Source organism: Labeo rohita, chromosome 3, assembly GCF_022985175.1.
Source record: "Labeo rohita strain BAU-BD-2019 chromosome 3, IGBB_LRoh.1.0, whole genome shotgun sequence".
In the NCBI taxonomy this organism is placed as follows: Eukaryota; Metazoa; Chordata; class Actinopteri; order Cypriniformes; family Cyprinidae; genus Labeo; species Labeo rohita.
The window spans coordinates 30154315-30174445 of record NC_066871.1 but is presented as its reverse complement, the minus strand read 5'-3'; the positions used below and the strand labels follow the sequence as shown (position 1 = coordinate 30174445).

Here is a 20131-nt window from a genome sequence, read left to right as displayed (position 1 = left end):
CACAAATTAATATTTGTTTAGTAGTTTTGCCACTGAAGAGCTTATAGTATTGCAATTATGGGGATGTTGATGTTTCATAATATTAAGGGCAACCAATTATCCTGTGAGAAAACACCCTAGTAATCGGCTAGCAACCTCATGATACTGTAAAGCAAGAAAAATTGTTTTTAGCTGACGTTTTTCACATGTATATTTATATGAAATCAGATGAAACGGAAGTCCAGTCTTAAGTATCACGGGTATATTTGTAGCAATCGCCAAAAATGCATTGTATGGGTCAAAAATTATACATTTTTCTTTTATGCCAAAAATCATTAGTATATTAAGTAAAGATCATGTTCCATGAAAATATTTTGTAAATTTCCTACTGTAAATATATCAAAACTTAATTTTTGATTAGTAATATGCATTGCTAAGAACTCCATTTGGACAACTTTAAAGGCCGTTTTTCTCAATATTTAGATTTGTATTTATTTTTTTCCAGATGTATAAATAGTTGTATCCTCCTGGCCAAATATTGTCCTATCCGAACAAACCAAACATTATTTATTCAGCTTTTTTTTTCTTTTTTTTTCTTTTTTAAATTGACCCTTATGACTGGTTTTGTGGTCCAGGGTCACATTTTTAAAAATCTAAAATCTGAATGAGCGATGAATGTTATGCAGATAATACAGCAACAAAAGTGTGCAATATACCTCAACATATCTTAAAATAATAATACACTAAAAAGAATGACAATACATTTATTACATAGATTCAGATTTTTTTATTACATCACCATGTTTTCCGCAAAGAGATGCCAGGCCTCAGTATGAGCAGATTATTTGCATTGAGACATCACCCGTCAAGCAAACTAACCATCAAGGCGAGTCAGTCTAAATGTTCCTGGCGCTCCAGTAGTCTCACTTTTGGAAAAAGCCTTAGACAGATTATGCGGATATCTGTCGAAACATCTGCCTTATATCAGCGTAGAAAATCTCACCTCTCTGTCATCAGGCAAAAATCCTCTCCGCTGTGTGCTTTCCTCTCAACCTTGATGGGTTGATGATCTCACGATCGGTCGGTAATTTTAAGTGCGTGATGGGAGCTTCGGGTGGGTGGGTGGGTGGATGGGTGTGCGTGCGTGCATGCTTGAGTTGCTGCTGTCTTTGGATGGATCCACCCTCTTGATCCACATCCAGCATTTCAAGGGTCACTAATGGATTACAGCACACATCCAAAAATGTGTTAGCTAAATGTTTCGGTAAATGATGTAATGCTTGTTATTCGACAATATAATAAATATGCAGTTCTTGCAAATATTATATGTTCATGTCTTTCTGTGTTTAGTCAGAAAGAAATGAAGGTTTTTGAGGAAAACATTCCAGGATTTGTTTTCTCCACATAGTGGACTTCAGTGGGGACCAACGAGTTGAAGGTCCAAATTGCAGTTTCAATGCAGCTTCAAAGGGCTCTACATGATTCCAGCGGAGGAATAAGGGTCTTATCTAGCAAAACAATGTCATTTTCAAAAAAAAAACTTTTTTTTTTATTTTTTTTTTTTAAATCACAAATGCTCACCTTGCCCTTGTTTTGTCTTGTTAGGGCCTGAGCACTGATGGTGCGAAGACCCTGTTGAAATTGCTCAGATTCTTCTTCTCCAAAATTAATCGCATTTTTGCCTAAACATGCTCAAAAACTCATGAAACTTTGCACACATGGCAAAAATGGTGAAAATTTACATCTAATATGGGTTTCAGAAGTGGGTGTAGCAAAATGGCTCGATAGCGAAATTCGGTTTACGAAATTTGGTAGGCACATGTAACACACCAATACCTTTTTTTTTTTTTTAGGCATTTTATTCAAATAAACTCCTCTAGAGATTTAAACAGATGAACACCCAATTTGTTCAGTGCAGACTAAAGCCCTTTGTGACGTTAAATTGCAAAGATCTAGAGTTTTCGTTGAAGGGCGTGTCAATAGCGGCCTGACAAACTTTGATGTTTCGCCATGAAAAAGGAAGTTGTTATAATTCAGACATACAATGTCTGATCTGCACCAAAATTCACATGTTCGAAAAGAGTCCTGTCCTAAACACATGCCTATAACCATATTCATTTATAGTCATAGCACCACCTGCTGGCAACAGGAAGTGGCATGTTTTACACTCTAACAAACTCCTAGAGATTTAATGGCATCAACATTATATTTGGTCGGTCTACTCTAAAGATCTTGAGTTTTTGTTAAAGAGTGTGCCCGTGGCCTCCTGACAAAATTCAATGTTTTGCCATTGGAATAGGTGTTGTAGCTCAGCCATACATTGTCAGATCTGCACCAAACTTGACACATTCGAGAAAAATCCCGGTCTGAATACATCTAAAGGTCAATATTCAGTTATAATTATAGCACCACCTGTTGGCAACAGGGTACGGCACACTTTGCACTAACTCAAACATACCATGTTCAATCTGCACCAAACTTCATATGTTTTATAAAAGTGCTGGCCTGAAGACATCTACATGCCAGTATCCAGTTATATTCATAGCGTCACAACCTGGTAGAGGAAAGTTTGGCTTGTATAAATGGGTTTGACATATATGCCTTCTATATTTACCACTTTAAATGCATATTGCCCACCGTTCGCGGTTTTCCCAAAGCCACAGAGTGGTGGTGAGCCCGGGTACGAGGGTCCTTTGAACGCTGCTTGCAGCTTTAATTTTGAACTGGATTTTTCCTTTATATCTTCTCATATACCCATGAATCAAAGTTAGGATAATGCACTTCAAGCTGTTTTTACAAAGCAGCAGTAGGAACCCATTTAGAGCTTGTTTACATTGATTCAGACTCAAACCAGATCTTAAGAGCAGTTACTGTAAGTCCTTTTAAATACAGCCTGAAGCAGGAAAACTGCAGGCGAAGAGAAGTGAGTTTCTGCGTGTCAAGGAAGGCAAACGGGAGGAAGGGAATATTTAAGGAATGTGGGTCACGTGCAGACAGAGAACGAGTGTAGGGATCTGTGTCACATGGATAACTGAGCGTCTGAGAGTGGCTGTGAAGTGAGCATGGAGTGTGTGTTTTCATATTAAAGAATACGTCTCACTCCATCTTTATTTGTCTAGCACTGAAGTTTGTTATTGTTTGCGGATGCCACGTTGTTTGACATTTTTGTAATTTAATGCAGTGACATTTAAACATTTTAAGTGTGTCCTTAAGTATTTAAAAGTGTCCAGTGTTTTAAACTGATTGTGTATTCAGCATTACATCAGTTTAGGACAATGTCAGAGCTTGTGAAGTGAACTCATGTCCTCATTTCTTGTATTTGGAAGCTATTTTTTGTCTGGCGCTGGAGTGACACATACCTGTGAGTTGGCACTGAAAGGGCGTCGCTGCTCTGGCATCAGGGGTGAAGATGGGGTCAGGCTTTAGTGTTCGTGCGTGCACGTTGACAGAACGTTTCATCTCATTATTTATCTCCGTTGCTCTTTCTCCACAGTCGTCCTGGACAGCTAAAGGAGCAGGCCCAGTCTGTCATGTCTCCCGGAAATCTTCCCGAGGACCCTGAATGTCTCACGGTGCCCAAGTACAAGCGAGATCTGGTGCAGAAACTGAAGATCCTGAGACAGGAGCTGTCCCAGCAGCAGCCGCAGGCGGGACACTGCCGTATCGAGGTCTCGCGTGAGGAGATCTTTGAGGTGAGACCTTATTTGCGTTTATTCATTTAGCAGACTATTTTATCCAAAGCAACTTAGAACTGAGGAGTGCTCAAAAGGAAAAAGGAAATTTAAAGGAAGATACAGCAGTAAATAATCAGGAAATACATTTGAAATATTTATTTTTAAGAAATTATTTAGCAAGGATTCATTAAATTGATCAAAAGTGACAATAAAGACTTTTTACAATAGATTTTACAAAAGATTTCTATTTTAAGTAAATGCTGATCTTTTAAAGTTTCTATTCATCAAATACTCTTGAAATAAATTGTATGTGACACTGAAGACTTGGGTAATGGCTGCTGAAAATTCAGTTTTGCATTACAAGAATAAATTATATTTTAAAATGTATATTTAATGAAAAAAGTTATTTTAAATTGTAATTATATTCTACAATATTACTGTTTTTACTGTGTGTTTTAATCTGATTAATGCAGCCTTGGTGGCTATTTTCCATTTTAAGACAAAATCTCAGAGACACAACTTCTGAACAGTGTAATTATTTATTTATGAGGTATTTTCTTTTAATTAGAGGAACATCATATCAACCAAACAACCATTGTAGCCTAGTAGATTTAAAGTTTAATTTTAAAACTGTATCACGGTAATAATCTAGTTAAAAACAGCATGTTTTTCACAGGTTTTTTTTTTAATAATATTGAATTATACTTTTTATGCACCAATGTAACAAACATAGTAATATATTTACCTATAAATATATTACTAAAACTTTTTAACATGGAAAATATCATGTAGAGACATTGTGAACATTTTGGTGGTGATGCAAAAAAATCAGAGTTTTGAATCAATTAGCTGAAACTGTTTGATTCATAGACATGATCAACTCACAAATCAGAGACGCTACTAAAATTTTATCTTTTTTCTATTCTTGCCTTTTCCTGGGAAAAATATCTCAACATTATTAAAACAAAATATATTTACTCTGAGCGAAATGACAGTATTTTTGGAGTAATCTGAGGAAAAAGCGTGTTTTACCTAATTACCTTTTTTTTTTTTTTTTTTTTTTTTTTTTTTTTTTTTCCCATTGGCATATTATAAAAAAGTGAAAAAGGCATAAACCTCTTTAAATTTCATTACATTCATCTTGTTACTTTGTTTCTCAAGCAAATGTATTAGCTATGAAAGGATTACTCCAGTTCCAAAATAATAATTTCCTTGTAATTTATTCACCCCCATTTCATCCAAGATGTTCATGTCTTTCTTTTTATAATTGCAAAGAAATTAAGCTTTTTGAGGAAAACATTCCAGGATTTCTCTCCATATAGTGGACTTCAATGGGGATCAATGGGTTGAAGGTTAAAAATTCAGTTTTAGTGCAGCTTCCAAGGGCTCTAAATGTTCACAGCCAAAAAATAAGGGTTTTACCTAGCGAAATGATCTGTCATTTTCTAAAAAAAAAATAAATAAAATTTATTTACTTTTTAACCTCAAATGTTCGTCTTGTCTAGCTCTGCCATGCACATGCGTACTCTGTGTAATCTGGGTCAATACAGTTAGGGTATGTCGAAAAACTCCCGTTTAATTTTTTCCTCTAACTTCAAAATCATCCTACATCGCTGCAGAAGTACTGACTCAGTGTTTACAAAGTGAACGTTCAAAGGAGATCAAACGGCCTTTACAAAAAGGTAAAGATAAAAAAAGGTAAAACAGCAATGTAGGGCAATTTTGAAGTTGGGGGAGAAAATAAGTTTTTCAACATACCCTAACTGTGTTGACCCAGATTACACAGAGTATACATGCGCATGGCAGAGCTAGACAAGATGAGCATTAGAGGTTAAAAAGTATATAAATTGTAATTTTTTTTTTTTAGAAAATGACCGATCGTTTCTCTAGGTAAGACCCTTATTCCTTGGCTGGGAACGTTTAGAGCCCTTTGAAGCTGCATTTAAACTACATTTCAGAAGTTCATCATTCTCCTGCATGAGTAGAAGCGCTTTAGTTTGACTCTGTCCAATTTAACAACATTTTTAAAGTGTCTGAATGACAGGCGTAAGGAGATGATCAAACAGAACATGTTTTTGCTCTTAAAAACAGAGACGCGCATAATAGTAACCAACTGCAGAGCTGCAGCGCTGATGAATGGAAAAGAAGGCTGGGTCGAGCACAACAAGCTGCGAGACAAGACACAATGGTCAAAGATGTCCATCTAGCACATATTTACATAAAAAAATAATAATAAAAAGCAGCAGAGCTTACTGTAACCAGCTTAGAGTAATCACATAATCTCCATAAGAATGCTATGATTGGTCAGCGTGATCTGAATTCGTACATTCTCATACCGGTAATCTCTTTCTGCGTTCACACAGAGCACATTACCGGCAGTTTACTGGTAATGTTAAAAATTCTCATACCGGTAAATTGCCGGAACGAATTTACTGGTATTTTTTTAAAAGATCCTGTTCACACTTGATCTCTAAACGGTAATTTAGCGGTAATTTACCAGTAAAGACTTCGTGTGAAAGGGGCTATCGTTTGTGTTGCACAAGATCAGATTCACCTAATGCTTTTTTTTTTTTTTTTTTTAAACTGGCCAGTTCCTGCCTCTTCTCATCATCTTTTTTTATATTCTCTCCACTGCACATCTATCCAGTAGAGTCAAATGGCCAATGTAAATAAAACTCACCTTTCTTCGTTTCATTGGCCTGTTTTTATTGCTTTGTTTTCTTGCAAACCCCTGCAACCTCTCAACCAATCACAAAGCTGCAGAATCAACATTGACGTTGACTCAGTTGTCGGCTCTGAGACGTGCTGTCAGCTTGGAGGCAGATGGGAACTCTTGTCATTCGAGAGCGTTTGTTGCACCAGTAACACCTGTCCGTCTGAACGAGCCTTTAATAGCGCTTATCAAGCCCAAAGGCCTGGTTAACCTTTACTGTAAAGGCTTTTGAGCTCTGCTGGATATTACCCACAATTCAGTTTACGTGTGGAAAAAGCCATAACGCATCAGACATGATGTTAAACTTTATTAGCATAAATGCTGCAAGCCTCATCTCGGGCCTGTTGGAAAAACATTTCTACCCCCCTTCTCTCTTTGCTCAGCTTGAAGTGATTTTTGGTCTGCGCGTCTGTTTGGTCATCTGTTTTAGGGTGTTTATGGGTGTTGAGCTGGATGCGCACAGACATTTCTGGATGCTGCATTCCAACATGCTGCGCTCTCTCCCCACGGATGAGTCTGACCGTAAACATCGGATTATATGAACCCTTCGCATGAGTTTGGGTTCTTTTGAGTTTACTGGCAAGATTATAAGATGACAGATCAACTGTAATAAATTGACACATCTCCAAGGGCTGGTAGCAGTGTTAATGGCTGCTAAGTTACAAGTTAAGCAGTACAGATTTGTGTGTTGCATTAAGCACACTTGAAGTGAAATCAAGCGAAACTTGCTATCAAAAGATTTACATAAGACAGTATTACGATCAGGTTGGAGAAATAGCAGATGACTTGGATTACATCAGCTAGTTTTGTGCTTTTAATGAAGATATTTGCCAGATCATTTTATGTAGAGCAGTTTAAGAAAAACTAGTTTAATTTTCATTTTAACTAGGACTAGGTTTTGCAGTTCAACTTGATTTGATTAGATTCAATATCGATTATTTTGAATATATATGACCCTGGAACACAAAACCAGTCAAAAAAGCTGAATAAATTAGCTTTCCATTGATGTATGGTTAGTTAGATCTGGCCGAGATACAACTGTTTGAAAATAGCTTATATTTTGAATATAATCAAAATATTGAGAAAATCACCTTTAAAGTTGTCTAAAATGAAGTTCTTAGCAATGCATATTACTAATCGAAAATTAAGTTTTGATATATTTATAATAGAAAATTTACAATATATTTTCATGTAACATAATATTTACTTAATATCCTACATGATTTTTGGCATAAAAGAAAAATCGATAATTTTGACCTGTACAATGTATTTTTGGCTATTGCTACAAATATACCTGTGCTACTTACGACTAGTTTTGTGGTCCTTGGTCACATTTATCCAGTACTGTACATGCCAAATTTTCTCAAGAAAAAAAAATTCTCTAAACTTATGTTGTAAAATATACATGAGAGTCAGTTGTTACTACATTACTATAACTTGGAAGGTTAGAATTTACTGATTGAATGATTGATGAATTAAGTTATTAAAGGAGAAGTTCACTTTCAGAACAACAATTTACAAAAAATGTATTCATCCCCTTGTCATCCAAGATGTTCGTGTCTTTCTGTCTTCAGTCGTGAAGAAATTATGGTTTTTAAGGAAAACATTTCAGGATTTCAGAACTAAAACCACCTCAAACTTACAAACGTTGCCAAGAAAACATTTTGATTTAATAAACCTGATATACTGAAATAATTCAAACTGAAATTAAATTGAATAAAAAATATGTAAGCTTTAAAATATATTTAAAAAAAAATTAACTAATAAAACACAACAAAATTACTAAAACATAACAAAAACTCAAATTAAAATGAAAACGAAAAAGTAACACCGTACAATGTGTAATTTGTTAACATTAGTTAATGTATTAACTAACATGAACGAACAATAAACAATATATTTATTACTTAATTTATTAATCTTTGTTAATGCTATACAGTTAAACAGTAAAAATACAGTTATTCATTGTTAGTTCGTTAGTTCCCAGTGCATTAACTAATGTTAACAAACACAACTTGTGATTATAATAATGCATTAGTAAATGCTGAAATTAACATTCAGATTAATAAATGCTGTGTTGTTCATTCTTCGTTCATGTTAACTAATGTAGTTAACTAACATTAACTGATGAACCTTATTGTAAACCGTTATCCAAAAAAATATAGCAATAAAAACGGCACGTACTTAGAAAGTTCTATATTACTCTTTTGACAGTTATGTGAAGCTAAATAAGTCTGAAACTAGTTTGTCAAACCAATTATTATGTCCTTTGTGTGAACTTTCCATCTTAAAGTATGACAGTATGGATGTCTTGCATTCTTACCTTTCTGTAACCTTTCTTACATCTCAACACGTCGTCTTTGTTTCCTCAGGAATCATACCGGCAGGTGATGAAGATGAGGCCGAAGGACCTGTGGAAGAGGTTGATGGTCAAGTTCAGAGGAGAGGAAGGTCTCGACTATGGTGGAGTCGCTAGGTATGAGTTTGACACTAAGACACGAAACTTGCATAAAACTGAGCATAAAATTAGAATTGGCCCCTTTTTTTTAACACATTTGTTGTCAATGATTCATCTGTGAATATTATTCAAAAGAAAAACATGTCTTTCTAATTTGGATGAAAATTATATTTTGATAATATGTAACTTTCTCCACTTCAACTTTCTTAAACCATCTGTTATCATTTTCTACAATCCAATCAATCCCCAACGGATAAAATCAACTCCTGGCATGCATTTTTGAATGCAGTCCTATTTTGCTAATAAATGTATCACAATAGGGTTATGAATATAGTTTCCTGCTGCCTGTAAATGCTTGTGTGTCCATCTAGTGGTAGAATTAAGTATAGCAATGTCAAAGTGGGTCATGATGGACTGAATGCCTGTCAATAATTTGTGTCATTACATGTGTTTGTGTCATAGGGAGTGGTTGTACTTGCTGTCGCATGAGATGTTAAATCCATACTACGGACTGTTCCAGTATTCACGGGATGACATCTACACGCTACAGATCAACCCAGACTCTGCCGTTAATCCGGTAAGTGGACCTGGAGTTTCCTCATGAGCTTCCCGTTTAGTGTTTTCCATAAAACACTCCTGTTTATCTGCTTGATTTGTTTGTGTTTTAGGAGCATTTGTCCTATTTCCATTTTGTGGGGAGGATTATGGGAATGGCTGTTTTCCACGGTCACTACATAGACGGAGGCTTCACCCTGCCCTTCTACAAGCAGTTGCTAGGGAAACCCATCACTCTGGATGACATGGAGTCAGTGGATCCTGATCTCCACAACAGCCTCGTCTGGATCCTGTTAGTGTGCTTTACGTGTCCATCTACAGCACTGTATAATATACACTTAAAATGAACTGTAGTGCAGTTATTACTCTGCCAGTTTGATGCGGAATGATGCGTGATAATATGTCTGTGTTGTATAATAATTATATATATGTGACCCTGGACCACAAAACCAGTCATAGAGATACAACTATTTGAAAATCTGGAATCTGAGTGTGCAAAAAAAAATCTAAATATTAAGAAAATTAAGTTATTAGCAATAAAGTTATTAGCAATGCATATTACCAATCAAAAATTATGTTTTGATGTAATTACAGCTGGGAATTTACAAAATATCTTTTATATTTACTTAATATTCTAATGATTTTTAGAATAAAGGAAAGATTTTGACCCATAAAATGCATTTTTGGCTATTGCTACAAATATATCCATGCTACCTAAGACTGGTTTTGTGATCCAGCATCACATAGAATATTAATGTTCAAGGAAAAGTATGTATTAGTATAACTTAGAGTATAACTGGCTTTTTTAATCATCTAGTTTAATCACATTTTGTCTTCATTAGAGCGCTCAGATTGTCCTGCAATTGATGAAATCACACAAATAATATTAAAATGAATCATTTACATTTTGTTTTAATAAAATAGAATATATATTAATATAATGCATTCATAATTAACATAATAATATTTTTTTCTGTTGTCTGTGTTTAGAGATAATGACATCACTGGGGTGTTGGACCACACGTTCTGTGTTGAACACAATGCATACGGAGAGATCATTCAACATGAGCTCAAACCCAACGGCAAGAGCATCCCCGTCACCCAGGACACCAAGAAGGAGTATGTGAGGTGAGTGTTGTTGTGGCAAAATAAAACTGACTCTCACCAAAGTAAGAGACAAACTCCGTTGAATGTCTTTTGTTAGTTCAATTTATTCTTTGCAAAGAAGGTCAGACAGTCATACAGAAACACAGCTTACTGCAGAGTGCAACCAAGAAGGGAGGGCTCACGCCAACTTATATCTCTTCCCCACCCTTCAAGGTTACATCTCCTAACCGCTAACTTTCCACACATAGTAAGAGTCAGATAAATACATTCTGCTACGTCATACTCCCAAGAATCCTAGGTGTATAAGCCTTTTTTCTTTCAGATGAATACAATCTGAGTTATATTTAAAAATGTCCTGGCTCTTCCAAGCATTTTAATGGCAGTGAATGGCTGTTGAGATATTTTGTAGTCTGATAAAGTGCAGCCATCTATCATGAAAAGTGCTCCACATGGCTCCGGTGGTTAATAAAGACCATCTGAAGCAAATAGATGCATTTGTATAAGAAAAAAATAGTGGAAGCTAGAGATTAGCGTTTATAAAGTTTTAAATATAGTTAAAACTTTATAAACCCTAATCTCTAGCTTCCACTGAAAATGCATGCGTTCACAAGAGAGTGTTGTTCCAGCGGATGACGTAGGATGTAGGAATAGTGTAAGCTCTGGTGAGAATATGCTAGTCTTGTGAGAACCAAGTTTTGTTTACAGCAAAGTAAAACCAGTCTCCTCTTGACATATGTTAAAATCCTCTGACATTTTTCTTCACAAATCCTGGTTTTGTACTTCTAATTATTGAGCAGTGTTTTATTGCTTCTAGAGTTGTCAAAAGGTACCGGGTTCGGTACTTTTGGTACAGAAATTTTTAAAAAGTCCATTTCCCGCTCACATTTGAGCGCTGTTGAGCCGATTTTTAAACATCGCTGATTGGCCATAGTGTTCACGTGCTCAACAGACTGTGACTGTGATTGGCTACAATGATAACCGAGCGCTCGCACATAAGCACAACGGGAGCGTTTGAAAGCCTCGTGTGTCAGCGGATCCTAATACATCTGCACATAGACAGATCATTGTAGCCAATCACAGACATGTCTGTTGAGTGCGTGAACACTATGGCCAATCAGCGATGTTTAAAAAAACGTCTCAACAACACTCAGATGTACCGAAGTACCGAACCTGGTAACTTTTGACAACTCTAGTTGCTTCTCAACAGAGCTTATGCTACACCTATGTCCTACGTCATCCACTGAAACGCCACTCTCGTTTCCATTTAATTAACTTGATATACTAAAACATTTTGAACTAATAAATAAATGAAACTAATAAAAATTACAAGAACACACAACAAAATTACTAAAACTTAACAAAAACTAAAAAATATAGCAATAAAAATGGGCATATACTCAAAGAAAATTGTTGTTCACACTTCAGTTAAGTGAAGCTAGAGAATCTAGTTATTATGCCCTTAGTCTAAACTTTCCATCTTATATGGAACTATGTTGACTATGTTGATGACTTGCATTGTTACATGTCTGTATAACGTATGAACTTTCTGACCTTTCAACACCACGCCTCCGCTATTTCTTCAGGAAACGCCACTGTCTTGTGAACGCGGATACGATAGTTAGTAGAAGCTAGAGATTACGGTTTCTAAAGTGTTAAATATGGATATTTTTCCTACACAAAAGCATTGATTCGCTTCAGAAGGCCTTTATTAACCCCCTGGAGCAGTGTGGAGCACTTTTTATGATGGATGGATGCACTTTATTGGACTTGAAAGTCTCAACAGCCATTCACTGCCGTTATAAAGCTTGGTAGGGACAGGACATTTTTAAATATACAGTACTGTGCAAAAGTCTTAGGCCACTAGTATTTTCATCAGCTAAAAAATGGTTTAAAGTCGGTCTTTTGCTGTAGTGTGTCAGTATATCAGATTACATTTCTAAACATTCATTTTGCCATTAATTATAATAATCCAGTAAGATTTTTGTATGGAGCACAGGCTGTTGTCAGACTCCTTGTGCAAACAGAGATCTGATCTCTCCATCATTCAATCCAGTCTGTCTTAAGAAACAGAAAAAACAGAGACAGAATAAATCCAGAAGAACTGTGGCAACATCTCCAAGATGCTTTAAGAGACCTACACCTACAAAGCTACAGTACTGTTAAAATTTTTAGACAGTTAGGCACATAAAATGAGGATGCTGTCAAAAACAATGTCATAAATAGATTTTCTTTATCAATGAACTTCTATAACTAAAATAAACCAGCATTTGATGTGACCATCCTTTGCATTTAAAGCAGCTTTTGCCCTATGTGCACTTGTGCGTAGTTTTTCAGGTAGCTTTGCAGGTAGGTTACTTGAAACATCTTGGAGATGTTGAAACAGTTCTTCTGGATTTAGTCTGTTTCAGTTTGTTCTGTGTCTTCATGTCATTCCAGGGACAGACTGGATGATGATGAGATCAGATCTCTATGTGGAGCACTGGTTGTTGTCAGACTCCTTGTGTAAACAAAAATCTCACTAGATTATTACAATTAATGGCAAACAGAATGTTTGGAAATGTAAACTGATATTTTTACTGACACACTACATCAAAAGATAGAAATAACTTACTTTAAACCATTTTAGCTGGTGAAAATACTAGTGGCCTAAAACTTTTGCACAGTACTGTAACTCTGATTCTATTCGTCTGAAAGAAGAAAATCTTATACACCTAGGATGGCTTGAGGATGAATACGTCTTGGTGTCTATCTGCATGGGTTGCTTTAGTAATAACATAGGCGTATCTGCGTATGTGGTGAGGGCTTCAAAACAGATGCAGGAAACGTGGAAATGCATCATCTGAGCACCCAGAGCATCCAGACTGAGACTGATTGGAATCACATTTTAAACCACCTTCAAATGTGGTTCGAATGAGATTTTTTAAAATCTGATTTTAAATTAGTTTTTTGCTGTCTAGACTTTCAACAACCCATCTGGAAAACATCTGGATATGCAAAAAAAAAATCAGATGTTTTTTTTTCTGGCAGTCTGAACATAGCCTAAATGTCTTGTTGCTGTTTTTGTGCAGGCTGTATGTGAACTGGCGGTTCCTGAGGGGCATCGAGGCTCAGTTCTTGGCCCTGCAGAAAGGCTTTAATGAGGTCATCCCACAACACCTACTCAAGGCATTTGACGAGAAAGAGTTGGAGGTATGAAAACTTACTTCAGAAGACAAACACGTCCATTTGGTAAAATAAATCCACTTAAACCAGGCAATTAACTTGACTTCTTAGCTCATAGTTCAGTCTTGTAATGGAGCATATTTTGCTTGCTCTTTTCGCTCGTATTATTGAGCGGTATCAGAGCATGGTTAATGATTCAGGTGCGTCCCATGCTTTCAGCTCATTGTGTGTGGACTTGGAAAGATTGACATCAACGACTGGAAGTCAAACACCCGTCTGAAGCACTGCACACCTGACAGTAACATCGTGAAGTGGTTCTGGCGGGCCGTGGAGTCGTATGATGAGGAGAGGAGAGCCAGACTGCTGCAGTTCGTCACCGGCTCCTCCAGAGTCCCACTGCAAGGATTCAAAGCCCTGCAAGGTACGTGATGTCCTTTAGCATGAGTTTTTCATTTGTGATCTGGAAAGGAAAAAGAAAGCATCACATATGTTTACTATCGTAGTACTTTTGATCTAGAGTCTGTCTTGTAAATATGATCAAGTTCAAAGTGTCTTAGTCTTTAAATTGAAATATATATATATGTTTGCTCTAAAACGCTGTTTGTTGCAGGTGCTGCTGGACCACGTCTCTTCACCATCCATCAGATCGATGCCAGCACCAACAACCTGCCCAAAGCACACACCTGGTGAGCACATTTCTACAGATTAGTATGGGTTTTTCAAAAGACAATGGCAAAATTAAAAGAGCAGTGTTGTCATTGATAAGTATAATGCAAATATACACAACTAGTCAAACGTTTTTAATGTTTTTTAAGAAGTCTCTTCTGCTCACCAGGCCCACATTTAGTACTAAAAAACAGTACAATTTTGAAATATTTTTACCATTTAAAATAACTGCTTTCTATTTGAATGTATTTTAAAATGTAATTCCTGTGATTTCAAAGCTGAATTTTTAGCATCATTACTCCAGTCACATGATCCTTCAGAAATCATTCTAATATTCTGATTTGCTGCTCAAAAAAAAACATTTATTATTATTATTGTGTTGAGAACAGCTGAGTAGATTTTTTTTTTTTTTCCAGAAGAGCAGCATTTATCCATATTTTTGAATGGTATGGTGTATAATGTTACAAAAGCTTTTTACAAAAGCAGATAAATGCTGATCTTTGGATCTTTTCTTTCAAAGAATCCTTCAAAAAAATGTACTCAGCTGTTTTAAATATAAATACTGTTTTAAGTACTACCATTTAAATGTTAAAAGAAATGAATACATTTAATTCAACAAATTAATTATTGCTAAAAAAAAAATACTTACACACACACACGTCTGGTTTATTATCCTTGTGGGGACTCTCCATAGGTGCAATGGTTTTTATACTCTCCACACTGTATTTTCTATCCCCTTACCCCAACCCTACCCCTAAACCTAACCCTTACAGAAAACTTTCTGCTTTTTTACTTTCTCAAAAAAACTCATTCTGTATGATTTATGAGCTTTTGCACCCATGGGGACCTCAATTTATGTCCCCACGGTGACACTAGTACCCATGAGTCTGTGTGTATTCAGGTTTAGGTCCCCACAAGGATATAAAAACAAGTCCCCACACACACACATATATACATATACATATATATATATATATATATATATATATATATATATATACACACACACACTGCCCTCCAAAAGTTTGAAAACACCCTAGAAAAGTGGGGTTTTGGACAATATTGGCGTGAATCCTTTTTAATTTGTGATAATTTTGCACTGATAAGGGACAACACAAACTACGAAAACATATTTTATTACATAAACAGTTTATACATAGAAAAGACTTAAATTTTAGATTGATCAAAATATCCATTATTAGCAGCTATTACAGCTCTGCATAATCTGGGCCTAAATTAATTGTATTCTAAACTTAATTGGCAATCAATTGTTGACGTTTTAAGATGTGCTGACCCAAAAATCTTTAAAAAACCTGGGCCAAGTTTAAACCAGTAACCAGGCATCACAGCTGGCCAAGGGGCATGTTTGACTTTGACATGTATATATTGTCATTATTATGTAATCAAAATAAAAAAATTATTATTGCTGATCTTCAATGATAATGGCAACTTACTTTAATATATTTGCACCAAAAAATAAGGATTTATGCTAAAACGAAACTTTGCCAGGGGTGTTTCCAAACCTTCAAGGGCAGTGTATATTTGTTTTGTTTTTTTTATTATTGTATTTCCTTTTTTATTAAAATTACAGAAATATTCAAAGTTTAATTAACCATTAAAGAAAAAAAGAAGAAATTACTTCTTTTATTCAGCAAATGTACATTAACTTGTTTTAAAGTGACCATAGAGAGACATTTATAGTATTATAAAAAAAATTTGTTTTAATAAATTCTGTTCTTTTGACATTTCTATTTATAAAATAATGCTGTCTCGCAGTTTCCACAAACACATTAAGAAGCACAACTGTTTGAAAAATTAAAAATCGTACAAAATGTATGTGAATAAAAGCAAATCATCATATTAGAATGATTACTGAAGGATCATGTGACACTGAAGACTGGAGTAATGATGCTGAAAATTTTGCTTCAATCATAGGAATAAGTTACATTTTACAATATATTACAATCAAAAACAATTATTTAAAATTCTAATAATATTTCACAGTATTACTGTTTATACTGTATTTTTTTCTCATGTAAATGCAGCCTTTGTGAGCATAAGACACTTTTGTTACTTTTGCACTCTGTTATGCAATATACAATATACAAACTATTTTCTGCACTAATTCACCACTATTCATTTCACAGCTTCAACCGTATTGACATTCCCCCGTACGAGACCTACGATAAACTCTACGACAAACTGCTGACGGCCATCGAGGAGACCTGCGGCTTCGCTGTGGAATGATCGCCCGCCGCCGGCGCTCGCAGAGGAACCTTTCTCCAGGCGGGACGGACCTGTCAGTCAGCCGACAGACGTGTGGGCCTCACGATGAGCTCAGACGGAAGGGTGGATTATAGCGCAGCACTCGACCCCTGACGCTGCTATAAACGGATCTTTCTGCATTATTTGAAAAGAAGAGAAGAAAAAACCAACGTATCTTTTCAGCTGCTAGTAACTCTCATTACTTATTTTACTTACTTTGGAACCTCCTCTTCCTCTTTTTTGTTTTTTTTAAACTCCATACGTTTTTTTTTAGCATTAAGACAACATATTAACAGTATTTCATGTAGCATTTTCACAGACTAGACTTTAGGAGAGGCTGAACTTTAGCGGGGCACACAGAACCAAGAGCGTTCCGGCATAAGCTAACGCAAGAAGCACTACTGTCCTTACCGAAGACTAGACGAGAGGAGGAAGCCAATGTCAACAAAAGACTAATACGTTTGTCATTTGGGACTCGATCTTCGGCCCGCTTGGACTTTAGCAAGCCGCGAGATGGATTCCTTTCGATCAGGGAACTCGGCTCCACTGGCCTCTCTTCTGGGCTGCCCTACACCAGACTCCATTCCTCAAGACTGGCGTCGCCCTGCGGTCTGACTTATAAGCTTGTTGAAAGTGAACGAACCAATACATGAATTCTTAGGTAGGTAGGTAGGTAGTCTAGCTTTATTTTTATACGGCGTGAGAGGACGAGGTAAAGGAAAAAACAAAAAAAAGAGTAAAATTATACAGATATAATATATTGGCATCGTCGCAGGAAGCGTTGCCGATGTTTCCAGAGCAAAAAAAATGAAGTTGTGCCCATTGAAAAGGCTTCAGTGAGGTTGGCATTGGCTTGCTTTGAATGTTCAAATTCCATCTTTTTGTGAAGAAAAACATTTTAATATGTTTGGTGTCAACTTTTTGGTAAACTGTATTCTGTCTCAGATGTCAATCCTGAACCCTTTAATAGATTTAAATATGTATGAGCATGTTAATGAGATGTGAAGTGTCTTCCATTTCATACCTTCTCATTATATTGTTACCGTTTCTTTTCGGGGCCTGTTTTTTATTATTATTATTATTATTATGATTTCATAAAAGAAGAAATGCAACTGTTTACCCCTAATGGAAATCAAGGGAGAGTAGTGTCCGTATTGTTATTTTTGTAATTTATTATTAACCCATTGTAGTACCAATTTACTGAACTTTTTTTTTTTGTTTTTTACCATGAAAAAGTCGCAGACGAACTGCAAGGAGGATCGCTGTTTTAAAGAACAAGAAACGATTCTATCTTTCATAGAAATACATCCGCTTTAGGTGTAAATCTAGCAGAAAACCACAAAAGCATGTCTGATGTGCTCTTTGTAAGCCTCTGAAATGCACAGCTTGAAACCCTGCTCCTTCAGGATTATTAAAAGAAACTGCGTAAATAAACAAATGCGGTTTTATATATATATATAAATATATATATATATATATTGTTGAATGTTTCTGAGATGCTGCCTGTCTATAGCAATCCTCTATGACCATGGACTGTTGTTAAGAGTTTGCATACGCTGAAAACGAGCTATACATCTTTTGTTACTTTTTTATAAATTTGAGTGTGAAAGAAGGTAAAAACAAAATAAAAAAGCCTCTGGATGGATCAGTTAAATATTCGCAGATGGTGCTTTGTATAGTTATAGAATATTGTTCATATATGTGGGTCACTGACTGTCTGATTTATCTTTAATTTAATTAGATTTGAAACAAACAAACAAACAAAAAATACATTTTGCACACACACGTACACACACTATATAATGGCTGTATATAATAGGCAAAATATATATATATATTTTACCAAACTCTTTATGGACTGAATGATTATATATTTCATTTAAATCTGGTGCACACATAAAAGATGTCTTCGTTTTCTTTTAACTTTTTCTTTTTTATAGTTAAATAGACCTCCATATGGACTGGATGCCCTGTTGATTTTAGGCTTTGAGAGGGTCGTTCCTTTACAGCATGATTTACTAGCAACACTTTTAACTTTCATAGCTGACCAGTGCAATTTGCTAAATGTAACACACACTATCATTTTTTTGTAAGAGTGTTTTATTTTTGTGTGTAATTAGATCTGATTAAACGTGCCTTCCTGATGGGATCACACTGCTTCTGTATGACTGTGTCCAAATAATACACAAAATATATTGTGTTCATGTTTTTCATTGACATATCAACCAGCCATTTCAGTAACTGAGATAAAGATTCTGTGTTAAAATGGGTTATATTCTTAATACTTGTACTACATTGAACGCTTGAATCTGATTGGCTGATAAATGTTCTGAAGGTGTGCATTATTTTCAGGGAAACGCACGGCGAATGTAGTTCCAGGCAGCATTTGACCGCATTACATGTCTATATCACTTCGCCACACGATCTGTAAGATCCTTAACAGCCTAAAACAGCAAAATAACCAAACCCCACAATGACAGTGGCCAAACAGATAAATACAGTAAACAATAAGATTAGTGCTACAGATTAGTGACATTTTTGCCACAAAATTACGTTTTATGTACAGAAAGCACATACTCTATTTCTCCCGCTCTCTCTCCCTTACAGACGCACACACGTTAAAAGGGGTCACCGGATGCTAAGTTCACTTTTACATGTTGTTTGAACATTAACATGTGTTGGCAGTGTATGTACAAATCTACCCTATAATGATAAAAATCCATGCAGTGGTTTTTAATTAATCTGTAAAAATAATATCCCCTTTTTCAAATCGAGCCATTCTCAGATGCCTGTCGGTGTGGCGTCACACAGACAGAGGCCGCTCCCACGATAGTTGATTCGCATGAGCGTTTTACCTCAGATCAGCTGTAATAGTTCGACCTCCATTGTTTGGATGCCGGAGCAAGGATGTAAGTTAGACAAGAATATCTCACATTTTTCACAAGCGAGGGAACAACGGCACTGTTCGTGAAAAAAATGAACTTAAGTTTCACTATTAGTAGAGACACTGCTGCCAATCGCTTTTGAGAGATGCACAGACACAAGCTCTCTCTCTCTCTCTCTGTCTGTCTGTCTAAACTTATTAAAGGAGAAGTCCACTTCCAAAAGATTCACATAAAATGTGCTCACCCCCTTGTCATCCAAGATGTTCATGTCTTTCTTTCTTCAGTCGTAAAGAAATTGTTTTTTGAGAAAAACATTTCAGCATTTTTCTTCATATAATGGACTGATATGGTGTCTCAATTTTGAACTTCCAAAAGTTTCCAAAATTTTCATTAAAAAATACAATTTAAATACTTTTTAATCTCAAACGCTGTGTATTGTGGCTGAAGACAGTTAGGGTAAGTCGAAAAACTCCAATCCTGTTTCTCCCTCAACTTCAAAAATCATTTCAAAATCATCCTACATCGCTGCAGAAGTACCAACCCAGTCTTTGCAAAGTGAACATGCAAAGAAGATCAAACACCCTTAACAAAAAGATAAAACAGCGATACAGGATGAATTCGAAGTTGAGGGAGAACATGAGATGGGAGTTTTTTGACATACCCTAAC

General features: G+C 35.8%; 1 protein-coding gene across 1 annotated transcript in view; it reads left to right on the top strand.

Annotated features, from left to right (window-relative positions):
- Window positions 1-18744, top strand: part of smurf2 (SMAD specific E3 ubiquitin protein ligase 2) — a 78475-nt gene extending 59731 nt beyond the window's left edge. Inside the window, exons 12-20 of the mRNA XM_051105645.1 lie at window positions 3473-3671; window positions 8739-8842; window positions 9287-9401; window positions 9493-9671; window positions 10370-10507; window positions 13555-13675; window positions 13868-14069; window positions 14259-14334; window positions 16462-18744. Coding sequence (XP_050961602.1) covers window positions 3473-3671; window positions 8739-8842; window positions 9287-9401; window positions 9493-9671; window positions 10370-10507; window positions 13555-13675; window positions 13868-14069; window positions 14259-14334; window positions 16462-16561 — 1234 coding nt within the window. The 3' untranslated portion in view covers window positions 16562-18744. The remainder of the gene's footprint in view (window positions 1-3472; window positions 3672-8738; window positions 8843-9286; window positions 9402-9492; window positions 9672-10369; window positions 10508-13554; window positions 13676-13867; window positions 14070-14258; window positions 14335-16461) is intronic.
- Window positions 18745-20131: the final 1387 nt, after the last annotated feature.